The 14411-nt window shown below is 36.6% G+C and overlaps 1 protein-coding gene across 6 annotated transcripts in view; it reads right to left on the bottom strand.

Moving 5' to 3' along the window:
- The window catches only part of ATRX (ATRX chromatin remodeler), a 423319-nt gene that overhangs the window by 127610 nt on the left and 281298 nt on the right, over positions 1-14411 (bottom strand). For all 6 annotated transcript variants that reach the window (XM_077145058.1, XM_077145060.1, XM_077145061.1 and 3 more), the window contains 3 exons: positions 7778-7908; positions 7050-7138; positions 6737-6909 (listed from right to left, as the gene is read on the bottom strand). In XM_077145058.1, the coding sequence (XP_077001173.1) occupies positions 6737-6909; positions 7050-7138; positions 7778-7908 (393 nt within the window). The remainder of the gene's footprint in view (positions 1-6736; positions 6910-7049; positions 7139-7777; positions 7909-14411) is intronic.

The following is a 14411-nucleotide window of genomic DNA, read 5'->3' as shown; positions in this document are numbered from 1 at the left end:
TAATCCCAGCAAGACTGGCATAACCCTAGGGCTTCTTCAAATATACCTTCTTCAACTTACTGTTTAGATGATCAGTTCCCTCCTTGTGTTTGGTCCCTGGTGATCTTTTAGAGCGATCAATATGCATTTGTATTCAAAACACGATGAACTACTTTGCCTAGATATGCCACCTACTAGCAAGAGTCCATAAAATTCACTATGCCTTGAATGTCTTCTATGACTTGTTCCTCCTCTTTCCCTAGTAAACTTCTATTCATAACTTACCACCCTTACTAAGAGACTAAATACACAAACAGACAATGATCAGGAAATTCTGACCCACTATCAGCTGTAATCAGATCACCAAACTCTGGCTTACTACCTGCAACAATCAATCCAGAAATCTGGCTACTACCTATGGCAAACATCCCAGGAAGTCAATCCACAATGCCTGAAACAACTGAATCAAAATAGCCAGGAATTAATGAATAGCTGACTACGTTCCAAATTTTTGCCTCCACTCTCATTTTAGGACCAACCAGAGAAAGCCAAATATGTTCCTCTAACTACTCACACAGTGTGTCTCACTTCTAGTTAGCCCACCTCCAGATTCCCCATGCTACCAACCTCCAATCAGGCCATACATAAAATCTTCCCTTTTTTCTACCATAAAACATTCCCACTTTTCTGTCTGCATTTGAATGGCTGCTAAATGCAACTGATAGTGGCTGACTCCATTGTCATGGCAAGAGTCGAATAAAAAACTTTTTCATGTGGGTGTTCCTTGTTTATTTCTACCAGACCAACTCAAATTTCATCTTATCAGAAAAGTTTCCAAGCAACGTTGGCCTTTGGTGTCTTGGAACTTGAACAGTGGACACTTCTCTATACTAATACAAAATTTCCCCTAACTGATATGAGCGGCTCACTGTGCCTAGACCGTCTGTGAAAATTAAACTAAACTCCTATTTTACTTCTAATAGTCTGGAATTTGGTAAATGCTAGGTAAACAGTGCCTATGTGACCAGTCCTCAATGAAAATCTTAGGCACTGAGTATCTAATCAGTTTCTTAAGTAGACAACTCTTTGCATATGGTTTCTGGAGAAATAAGTACATCCTGTGTGATTCTATTAGGAGAGGACCCTTGTAAGGTTGTGTCTAGTTTCCCCTGGACTTTGACCAATGCTCCATTTCCCCTTGCTTTGCATGCTTTTACTATAATAAATCACAGCCATGAGTATGACTATATGCTGAGTCTCTGAGTCCTTAGGTGAACCTCAGAAGCTGGGTGTGGCCTTAGGGATTCTTGACACAAAGCCCATCAAAGAAATAACACATCAAAGAAATGTTGAATGAACTTTTTTTTTTTTTAACATTTTTTTTGGTGGTGGGGGGGTGCATTGTCTGGGAAGCAAATCCAGATTTCCTGCATGGAAGGTGAGCATTCTACCATTGAACCACCCATGCACCCATAAACTCCTTTTGACAGCTAGTAAACTGGCAAGTAACCAAGAGTATAAAAAATTCTGTAGTACCACAGACTGCACACAAGTTTAGCTATGGTTACCCAAATTTACTAACGGCAATATATCATAGGTGAAAATATCAAGAATAAAAGAATGCTGGCAGAAAGCTAGTAAAAATGTGGCAGCTAGAGAAGTTTCAAAGCTTAGGAGCGGTGGTAATTTCTATGCAAATCCAATAGATTCCATGCTAATTCTGATCCTTCAAACACAATCATAATACCTTACTTAACCTTTTACTAAAAAGGGTAAAAAGTGATTCAGATGTTTATGACAGCAGTGTTCGTGATTCACAATAGATGGAGGTGGTGAAGGGTACAATGACTAAGGAATGGAAGGGGGAGCTGCAGTATTTATAAACAATGGACTACAGAGCAGCTGCAAGAAGGAATGAAGTTGTGAGGCGTGTAACTAGATGAATGAACCTTAAAGACAGCATGCTAAATGAAATGTCAGAAACAGAAAGACGGATATTATCATGCCACATGCATACAGAGTAACTATGATAAACAAACTCAGGGAGAACTGAAGTTGAGAGCATGTGTTATCAGGTTGGGGGGGCCTATGTAAAGGGTCCTAGATTGTGACTCTTAACTGATATTTCTAAATTCTGAGCTACTGAGCTCTTTGTATATAACCTGGTCATTCTCTGAAACTTCGGGTATTTATGTGACACCTGAGACTCACAGTTCGAATACTGAAGCTATGAAAGCCAGCATTACCCCACTTAAGAACTATTTAAAAAGTTGAAAAAGTGATCAGACTTTGCCAGAGATATGAATGAAATTGATGTTGATAGGACTAAGGTAAATCAGAATACTGGGTAAAGGATGACATGGCCCATATTTTCAAATTTCAACGTCTGTGTAAAATCAAAGAGAGATATGTTTATTTGGTGCAAAATTTATAGTTTGGATGGCACATTATCTAACTTGTACGGTCAGTTTACTTGAACACCATAATCATACGGAATCTTGAATAGGGCAGGAGATCTTGTTGGCTTGTGCAGGTTACTGTGATGCCCCAATACTTCTCAAAGTAATTTGGTCAGAGAATAAAAAGGATTTGCAAAGTCCACTTGGGGGACTGGGGAGAAAGGAGGAAACATTCAACTTCCCCATCTGGGGAATCCCTGATATTCTCGAAAGCAGGAGTGACAACAAATTAAATAGGGTGAGGGTGAGCTCTCAACCTTAGGGCTCACCCTATGAAGCTTATTCCTGCAAAGGAGAAGTTAAGCCCACTGATAATTATGCCTAAGGGTGACCCCCAGAGAACTTCTTTTGTTGCTCAGATGTGGCCTCTTTCTCTAAGACAACTCGGCAGGTGAACTCACTGCTTTCCCCCTATGAGGGACATGCCTACCAGGGGTGTAAATCTCCCTGGCAACGTGGAACCTGACTCCCAGGGATGAGCTGGGACCCAGCATCATGGGATCAAGAAAGCCTTCTTGACCAAAAGGTGGAAGAGAGAAAAACAAAATACGGTCTCAGTGGCTGAGAGATTTCAAACAGAGTAGAGACGTTATCCTGGAGTTATTCTTACACATTATACTGATAGCCCTTTTGAGTTTATGGTGTACTGGAGTGGCTAGAGGGAAGTACCTGAAGCTGTTGAACTATGTTCCAGTAACTTTGATTCTTGAAGAAGACTGTATAACTATGTAGCTTTTACAATGTGACTGCGTGATGGTGAAAACCTGCGTCTGATGACCCTTTTATCTAGGGCATGGATAGATGAGTAAAAAACAAAATAGTATAAAAAATAAAATAAATAATAGGGGGAAATAAAGGGTAAAAATTGGGTAGATTGAAATATTACAGGTCAATGAAAGGGAGGGTAAGGGGTATGGGACCTACGAGTTCTTTTTTTTTCTTTTTATTTCTCTTCCTGGAGTGACACAAATGTTCTAAAAATGATCATGGTGAAGAACACACAACTATGTGATGATACTGTGAGCCACTGATTATATAATATGGTTGAACTGTATGTGTGTGAATATTTCTCAGTAAAAATATTAAAAATAAAAAAGTGATCCAGAAAAATATGGGATACTCTAATTAATAAGTATCCTAAATCTATAACTAAAACTTACAGATAGATGTAACATGCTGAGTTATTTTATCATCCATATGGATTAATCAATGATACATCCCAAGCTCTAGAGCAATACCCGGCACATAGTAAATTGTCAATATTTGCTGAATGCATAGATGTGGTGTATTACTGCTAATGTTAAGGCCGTACATCATATAAAAGGACTTGGTCATAAAAGTTTATATCCATAGGGTGGTGCAATGGTGGATCAGTGGCAGAATTCTAGCTTGCCATGCCGGAGACCTGGGTTCGACTCCCGTAGCCTGCCCATGCCAAAAAAAGTTTATATCCAAACAATAAATTATTACAAATTTTAAAATATAAATACTCTCTGATGAGACATAATGTAAAAATAGTGAAGTAATAATAAATCTATCACTTTGAGGTAATTTATAAGGTCAATTCCTCATTATAAAACTTTCCTTCCAATAAAACGGTAAAACCCAGAAATGAGGATGCTATAGGGTAAACTTAAAGGTGTTATTTAAGATGCTGCTTATCAGAAAAAACAAAAAAAAATTGCAAAACAATTAAAGAAGCTAGTTAACTCTTCAAAATGAAAATGAAGGATAGAGCATAAATCATATTACAGCTCAGTTACAGCCATTTACTTAATATCTATTTCAAATTCCAGACAGTATATTTTAGATCTGTGTTACTTCCTATTTAGGATTTCTTACATTTTCTACAAGAAGATGATTTTTTTTTTAAAGCTACACATTACCACATGTGCACATATGCTATGATGTACTCAGGTTTATATGGAGTTTTCATCATCTATTAGTTCTGGAAAACATTCCTTGATAAACTATTTCTGTACATAGCTGAAAAAATATATAAAACATCCATATCATACATAAATGACTTGTATTTGACTGCACACAGTTAAATGAAACAAAGATTTTAGATAAGCTGTCAGTTTGTCTTTTGGAACCCCCAACCTCCTTGTCTGCTTTTAGGTTCACAACATTTAGCCTCCTACTCTCTGTCCCAGAGCATTCCACCCTTTTTCACATTATAGCAGATATGAGAAAACAGTGCCATTTATATAGCACAATAGGAAAAACGTAAGAGGCTACTCATTTCTGGAGGTGACCCAACTGCCTCCAACTCCACCAGATATTCCAAAGACAAAAGGGATCATCACACTTTTAGGCAACTTATTCATAGCATAGGCCATGACACAATGGTTGGACTAATGTGTCTCCCCTGAATCATAAGTTTGAGAATAAAATTCAACAAGAATATTTTAAGAAAATCATTCACAGGGACATGTAAACTTTAACCTATTTATTTACAATTATGAGGTCAGACTTTAGATCCGATTGAGGGATTATAAATGGAAAAGGTAGATGGGCAGATCAGAGGTGGAGAAAAGTAGGAATGTTTCATTACCTTAAACTAGAACCATTCATTTAGTAGTTTTCTAAAAATATTATTTAAACCTAATTGGAACATGAACACTGAGAATAAACAGCCTTTATGGCGTAGGAGGAGAGAATAAAAAGGAGAGAAATTTTATAGTTTCATTTTTACTATTCCTCTGATTTCTTAGAGAATAAGCCAGAGATGTGGCTGGGCTGCAATCTATCTATTCTGTTGAGGCACTGAAAAGAGAAATGGCTGTCACGGAACCACAAAATTAGTTTAGCTGGAGGCCTGAGACGAGCTAAGATTGTTTGAGCATGCAATCATCCACCTCATCGGCCCCTCCACATCACTTTCCTCTTCACAGGGGATAGTTAACTGCTTTCTTGCAAGACAACCAGATCAAATACTTGAAAACACTACATTGTTCATCTTTCCTCTGTGCCAATTCTATAAACACTAGTATTCCACACCACAACTTTACTTTGGTCTTTACTTTAAGCAATTAAACCCAGTCAGATTGCACAAGGAGGATATGGAGCCTCAAAGTTAATTCTGCAAGTGCACATATGGTTAAAGACAATTTAAATCATTGGGAAATTCAATCCGAGACTTTCATTATATAGGCACTGGTGTACAAGAGAAATAAAACAAAAAGAAGTAACACGAACTACATGAAAAAGGGAAAACCTAAAGTTGACAAGAACTACAGATTATAAAGAATTACAAAGGAAAAAGACTAAACTATTAATATTAATTCCACTGTATAAAATTAACTATAATCACATGAAATTACTTTATAACTGTTTCCTGTTATATAAAGGAAATACCACGGTGGCTTTGAGATTAGATGGTGTGCCTGTTTGAAACTGCTGTGTACCCCAGAAGAGTGATATACTTTAATCCTGTCTAATACTGTAGGGTGAGATCTTCTGATTAGGCGGTTTCCATGGAGATGTGTCTGTGCCCACTCAAGGTGGATCATTTACTACAGTCCTTTAAGAGGGAACCATTTTAGCAAAAGTTTCATAGGTGACACAGACAGGGACATTTGGAGATGCAGAAAGAAAACATCCCCTGGGGAAGCTGTTTGAAACCAGAAGCCAAAGGATCAGAAGATGCCAGGGACATACCTTCCCAGCTGAAAGCAGTGTTCCATGCCAAAGGTCTTCATTAAGTCAAGGTATCTTTCTTTGGATACCTTAGTTTGCACATTATTATGGTCTTAGAACTGTAAAGTTGTAACTTAATAAATTCCCTTTTAAAAAGCTAACCCATTTCTTGTACATTGGATTTCTGGCAGCATTAACAAACTAAAATAGATTTATTCAGGCCTGAATCCCAGTTCTACCACTCTTCAGCTATATGATCTTGGTTTTCGGCTCCCTCATTTCTAAAAATAAAGATATCAACATCCCTGTAGGGTGTTTAAGAACTGAGTTAGCTAACACATGGAATGAAAATATACAGTTTGGGGATATACATATATAAAATACTTGTTTTTTCATTTTTGATTTCTCTTAAATGCCAGAGAAAAAACAATGGCTTGCCAATAATGAAATATTCAAAAGGTATTTGTTGCAATTATGTGTAACCAGATTATTCTAGATTTTTAACAATTACATCAACTAGGGAGAATAAAAAAATGAGTTAAAAATGCTAATGAGCTGGAGGCACGGGTTTGATTCCCAGAGCACGCCCATGCCAAAAATAAAAAAGGAAAAGTACTAATGACAATATTTTCTAAGTCAATATTCAGGAGACTCACTCTCTTCCAGCTTTAAGGAAACTGAGGGGTTATTTCCCGACTCATCCACATTTCCTTCACCACCTCCTCGAGATCTTGAATTCCAGACTTTAATCACTTCAACATCATTGTCACTGCCACTTCCACTTGAGCTACTATCTTTTTTCCCCTTTTTCCCTTTTGTTTTCTTCTTTCTGAAAAAAAAAAACAACAAATTCAATCTATTAGGAAGGCACAATAAAGATATAACTGCCAAATCAGCAAGTAAGAATTTACTTAAGAATTTACTGCAATTAAGAATTTACTTGCAGGACCAAAAAAGTATTAAATTTACTTTGTATAATCATCGGAGCTTAAACTCATGGAGGTTTCATCAGAATCTGAAGCTATGAATTCATCCATGCTGTCTTCATCAAAATATCCCTAGGAAAAAAACGATTAATGTCTTAGTTTTAACAGTTTACATCCACTTATGGGAAATTATAATAAGGTCTATTTATTTCATTTTAAAATAAGGTAATCATCATGAGGCAAGGAACGACTGAGGAGCACTCAGAGATTCCGGATATGACAGATATATCACGATAGAGATACGACAGATATATTGCTAAAGGAACCATGAGCTCCTGAACTGGATCATGAACCAGAAAAACGACATTAGGAGAAAAACTGATGAAATCTTTATAAAGTCTGTCGGTTAGCAAACAGTATTTTACCAACATTACTTTCTCAGTTTTGATCATTTTACGATGGTTATGTAAGTTGTTAATATTAATGAAAGCTCAGTGAAAGATAAATGGAACCTCTCAAAACTTTAAGTCTAAAACTATTTTGAAATAAAATGCTAAGAATGGGCTTAATAAATCCTTAATATTTAGCACACTTTTCATAATCATAATGTTTCAAAAGGTACAGAAATTAAATAGAAATAAAAGAGGTAGAATTACTGAACCACAAAGCAAAATAAAAATTCAAACATAATGAAAGTCAATTCAGATTAACTTATTCCTAATGTTTTAATTTCAACAGATAACTTTTAACAGTTTTAGGGTACCTGTTTACCTTATTTTCTTTGCTAATGTAGTCCAGCTGTAAACACCAAGGATGAGTCCATATTCTACTTAACATCTGAAAATCTTGGAAAAGTTTTGCACCTGCCTTTCCTCTTCCACCTTCACTGCTATTACCTACACCTGATCAACAGAAAAGATATTAAGTTAAGAAATGAGGATGCTCAGCATCAGTCAATTGTTTCTAGATTACAGTCTTTAATCTTTTCTGTACCATACCCACACTTTGGCAGTCTGGAGAAACTTACAGACCCCCTTTGTAAGAATGATGTTTTTAAAAACATAAATAAAATTAAAAGTATTATAAAATAAACTTGTTACACTGAAATTGATATTAAAATAATTTTTTTTTAAATTTATGAAATAGACACTATATACTAATTACAGGGTCAATTCACCAAGAGGATATAACAATCATAAATGTTTATGCTCCCAATCAAGGAGCTCCAAAGTACATGAGAGAAACACTGGCAACACTGAGGGGCACAATAGATGTTTCAACAATAATAGTAGGAGACTATAATACACAATTCTCACTATAGATAGAAAAAACAGACAGAAGATCAACAAGGAAATAGAGAGGTTAAACAACTTGATAAAAGAATTAGACCTAACACACATATAAAGGTCACTGCCACCCAAAATACAAGATTATACATTTCTCTAGAGTGCTTATGGAACATTCTCCAGGGTAGATCATATGCTGGAGCACAAAACACTTCTTTGTAAATTTAAAAAGAGTAAAATTCTTCAAAGTATTTTCTCTGATCACAATGGGATGAAGATGGATCTCAATAACCATGAACAAACAAGAACATTCACAAATGTATGGAGATTAAACAACATACTCTTAACCAGTAGAACAAAGAAGAAATTGCTAGAGAATCAGTAGTTATATGCAGATGAAAGAAAATGACAATACGACATCAGAATTTATGCAATGCGGCCTAGGCTGTGCTGAGAGGGACATCTACTGCCCAAAATACCTATATGAAAAAGAAAAGAAAGAGCAAAAATCGAGGACTTAACAGCACACCTGGAGGAATTTGAGAAAGAACAGCAAACTAGCCCCAAAGCAAAAAAAGGAAGAGAAACAATGAAGATTAAAGCAGAGATAAATGAAAGGGAGAACAAAAGAACAATACAAAGAATCAATAAAACCAAAAGTTGGTTCTTGGAGAAAATCAATAAAATTGATAGGCCACTAGCAAGACTGACAAAGAACAAAAGACAGATGATGCAAAATAAACAAAATCAGAAATGAGAAGGGGTGAGTTACCACAGACCCTGAAGAAATAAAAGAAATCATAAGAGGATACTATGAACAACTATGCACCAACAAACTAGACAACTTAGATGAAATGGACAAATTCCTGGAGACACACAAACAAGCTACACTGACTCAGGAAGAAACAGAAGATCTCAACAAACCAATCACAAGTAAAAGATTCAATCAATCATCAAAAATTGTCCTACCAATAAAAGCCCAGGGCCAGATGACTTCATAAGGCAATTTTATCAAATATTCCATAAAAAAACTAACACCAATCTAGCTCAAACTTTTCCAAAAAATTGAGGTAAAAGGAACTGTACCTAACTCATTTTATGGAGCTAATATCATTTTAATACTAAAACCGGGTAAAGATGCTGTAAGAAAGGAAAACTACAGGCTAATCTCACTAATTAAGATAGATGCAAAACTTCTCAATAAAATATTAGCAAATCAAATCCAACAGCACATAAAAAATTATTATACACCATGACAAAGCTGGGTTTATACCAGGAATGCAAGGAAGGTTCAACGCAAGAAAATCAATTAATGTAATACAGCACATTAACAAATCGAAAGGAAAAATCACATGATCATCTCGATTGAAGCTAAAAATGCATTAGAGAAAATTCAGCATTTTTCTAATGAAAATACTCCAAAAGATAGGAATCAAAGGAAACTACCTCAATATGATAAAGGGAATATATGAAAAAATGATAGCCAGCATTGTACACAATGGAGAGAGACTGAAAGCTTTCCACCTAAAATCAGGTACAAGACAAGGATGCCCACTCTCACCACTATTATTCAATATTGTGCTAGAAGTCCTACCTAGAGTAATCAGGCAGGACAAAGAAATAGAAGGCATCCAAACTGGACAGGAAAAAGTAAAACTTTCATTATTTGCAGATGATATGATACTATACTTGGAAGATCAAGAGAAATCTATAGGTAAGTTACTTGAGCTAATAAACAAAATCAACAAAGTGATGGGATATAAAATTAATGTGCAAAAATTAGTAACATTTCTATACACAAGCTACGACCTAGCTGAGGAGTCAGTTAAGGAAATAATTCCATCCAAAATAGCAACTAAAAGAATCAAATACTTAGGAATAAACTTAACTAGGGACGTAAAGGACTTATACACAGAAAACTACATAACATTGCTATAAGAAATCAAAGGAGATCTAAATAGGTGGAAAGACAGTCCCTTCTCATAGATAGGAAGGCTAATATAGTTAAGATGTCAACTGTCCCCAAATTGATCTAAAGATGCAACACAGTACCAACCAAATTCCAACAACCTGCTTTGAAGATTTGGAAAACCTAACTACCAAACTGATCCAGAAGGGAAAGAGACCCCAAACAGCTAAAAAGCATCCTAACAAAGAAGAATGAAGTGGGAGGATTAACACTCCCTAACTTTAAAACCTGTAATAAAGCCACAGTGATCAAATCAGTATGGTACTGGCACAAAGATAGAAGTATTGACCAATGGAATTGAAGCGAGTGTGCAGAAAAAGACCAACAAATCTATGGTCAACTGATTTTTGACAAGGCCCCCAAATTCTCTGAACTGGGACAAAATAGTCTTATCAATAATTGGGTATGGAAGACCTGGATATCAATAGTGAAAAGAATGAAAGAGGACCCCTATCTTACACCCTACACGAAAAATTAATTGAAAGTGGATCAAACACCTTAATATAAGTACTAGCGTCATAAAGCTTACAGAAGAAAATGTAGAGAAACATCTTCAAGACCTAGTAATAGGAGGCAGCTTCCTAAACTTTATATCCAAAACACAAACAATAAAAGAAAAAATAGATAAATGGGAACTCCTCAAAATCAAATGCTTCTGTACCTCAAGACTTTGTCAAAAAGGTGAAGAGGCAGCCAACTCAATGGGAGAAAATATTTGGAAATCGCATGTCAGACAAAGGTTTGATTTCCTGTATATGCAAATAAATCACATAAATCAAGAACAAAAGAACAAGCAATCCCAATATAGAATGGGGTAAAGGTGTGCACAGGCATCTTTCTGAAGAGCAAATATAGATGTATCAAAAGCACATGAAGAAATGTTCATTTTCATGGGCTATATAACGGAAATGTAGATCAAGACTAAAATGGGATACCACCTCACACCTATAAGAATGACGGCTATTAAACAAACAGGAAACTAAAAAAGTTGGAGACGATGTAGAGAAACGGGGACATGTATGCAGTGCTGGTGGGAATGTTCAGTGGTGCAGCCACTATGGAAGACCGTTTGGCAGCTCTTTAGGAAACTAAATATCAAGTTGCCATTTGACACAGCAATAGCACGACTTGGTATATACCCAGAACAGCTGAAAGCATTGACACAAACAAACATTTGCACACAGATGTTCATAGAAGCATGATTCACAATCGCCAAAAGTTGGAAACAAACTAAATGCCCATCAACAGACAAGGCAATCAACAAAATGTGGTATACACATACGATGGACTATTATGCAGAAGTAAGAAAAAACGACGTCTTGAAACACACAACAAAATGGGTGAGCCCTGAAGACATATTGCTGAGCAAAATTAGCCAGACACAAAAGGACAGATACTGTATGATTCCACTTGTAGACCAGCATAAAGGTATACTCATAGGCTTATAATACAGGGGACTTAGAGATACATAAAAGCTAGAGATGGGTGAACTGTTAGTTAACGAGGTTGAACTCCAGTGTAAGGGAATAGATAAGCGCAAAAGTGATTCTCTAGTGGGTCTAGAAGTAATATTACCATATTGAAGATGGACAAGATTGAAAGGGGTTTTATAGACCTACGTGTTCCACTGATTAACACAGGAAATATGAATTAGTTCTTGCAAGAATTACTTCAAAGATATGATTCTTGGACAAAGAGTGTTTAAGTCCAGGGTATGGGGGAAAACTGCTATGGCATGCTATAAGCTATGTTGAAAAGGAAACCATCAGCACTACCACTTCAACAGCAGAAGTAAATAATGGGGGGAGGGACAAGAATTAGAGGAAATTAAGATTTTCTATTTGGTGAGGGTGTGTTTATTGGTTTTCTTTCTCTTGGGAACAATAAATTATCTAAAATTGAGAATGTTGATGGACTGTGGCCTTTGGGCCTTCTACATGATGCCCGATGAATGCAGGTGGCTGAAGGATGCACTGACGGAGAAGTACATTGGCAAACGATGGTGTATACTTATGAACGAAGGTTGAGATGCTTCAAAAAGGAACAAAGTCGGGAGGCATGCCACAATGTGAATGAACATGTGGGACATCTGGTGAAACAAAATAAGCCAGGAACAAAAAACAACAATGGTATGGTACCTTTACAAAATGCTTATAAGAAAACAAGGGTCTAGATTTTAAGATTTTAGAGCAGACACATTAAGTCCAGAGTGGTGATTATTATTTCTGGATTTTGAGAGGCTATTTTATATATATAACCTGACATTTTAGAGATAAGAACAAAGCTGAACAGGTTGGGGTTAAAGTAATTCAGAACATAGGGGTAAGGAAGACAGTGTCTATATTTTAGAACCACACATACTCTTTGACACCAATGGAAGAAAGGTTTATTTATCTGGAACTGAAATTTTCTGTAGTGCATAATCTAATTCAACCTATCTGTATAGCTCATTTGAACACCTGAAACACAGAATTAAGAGGTCCTTTAATCCTGCATAGATTACTGTAATGCCTGGAAACATACTAAAGTTAATATATTAAGCAGATAATCAAAAAGTACTGGGAAAGTCCTGAGAGGGAGGGGAGGAAGACTATGAAACTATTAAACTTTACCATTAGGGAATTCGCTGATACTGCATCAAACCTTAGGAACACCCAAACCGATAGGCCATACCCTTGATCATGAGGCTTACTCTTGTGGAGCTTAGGTAGGTACCGGAGAGGCTTAGGCTACCTATAGGCATGCCTAAGAGTTACTTCTGGAGGATCTCTACTGTTCCTCAGATGTGGCCTCAGTCTCTCTGTCATAACCTGCCAACCCCCAATCAGGACAATTCCAGACAATCCTAAAGAACACCTAGGGCAATATATAAGATTCCACACGGGTTCCAGGAACTGGAGTAACTTTCCAGAAACCTACAACCTCAAGATGGGTCCCTGGTCCAGATAAGTACTGAAAGCTAAGCCAACCTCTCCAGAACATCAGGTAGTTCCATCTTCCTACCCGATATTAGTAACAGATACCTTCAATAGAAAAAATTTAGAATTACCATAGCCCAAACAACCCCAAAAAGAGATATGGAAAGAACAAAGGTGGCTATAAATTATACATAGAAGAAAGAATTTAACAAATGAATATGAATGCTGAATCATGAAACTGATTTCTCTTTTAGTCTTCAGTATTTTAGAACAGCTAGAAGTAAAAACTGAAAACTGTGAAAGTGTAACCCATGTCAAACTCTGAAATATATTCTACAACTAACTGTGGCACTGTGCTTTGAAATTTATAGCTTTTTTGTATATATGTTATTGTTCACAAAAAAAGAAGGAAAAAATGTCAATTGTGATGATTAAAAAGTATTTAAGCCCTCTAGACTCCTATATTCTGGAGCAGCTAGAAGAAAAAATATGAGAGGATTGTATGACAGCCCATGACAAACTCTGGGATCTATCCTGTAAGCAATTTTTGCTTGTTAGAGTGCTTTGAAAAGTATTGTTTTTTTATTTCTTCGCTTCTATATATATTATACTGTACAATAAAAAAGTTAAAAAACAAAAATATTGGCAAACTCCCCTGAGAGATGGGAGAAAGAATATGGAACTATTATGCCTTACCATCAGGGAATCCCCTGATACAGCGTCAAACTTTAAGGACACCCAAATAAACAGGCCATGCCCTTGATCATGAGGCTTACTCTTGTGAAGCTTATGTAGGTAGTGGAGAAACTTAGACTACCTATAGGCATGCCTAAGAATTACTTCTGGAGGGCCTCTTTTATGGCTCAGATGTGGCTTCACTCTCTCTAAGCCCAACTCTGCAAGTGAAATCACTGCCCTCCCCCCTACGTGGGACAAGACATCCAGGGGTGAAAGTATCCCTGGCGACATGGGAGAGGACTCCCAGGGATGAATCCAGACCTGGCAACATGGGATCAACAATTCCATCCTGACTAAATGGTGAGGGGGGGGGAGTGTGATTAATAAAGTATCAGTGGCAGAGATAATTCAAATAGAGTAGAGAGGCTACTCTGGAGGTTGCTCATACACAAGTTTCAGTTAGACCTTACTACCTATCATAACCTGCCAACTCCCAACCAGGACCATTCCAGCCAATTCTGAAGAACACCTAGGGCAATATATAAGATTCCACA

This window comes from Tamandua tetradactyla, chromosome X, assembly GCF_023851605.1.
Source record: "Tamandua tetradactyla isolate mTamTet1 chromosome X, mTamTet1.pri, whole genome shotgun sequence".
Lineage (NCBI taxonomy): Eukaryota > Metazoa > Chordata > Mammalia > Pilosa > Myrmecophagidae > Tamandua > Tamandua tetradactyla.
This window is presented reverse-complemented; position numbering and strand designations above follow the sequence as displayed.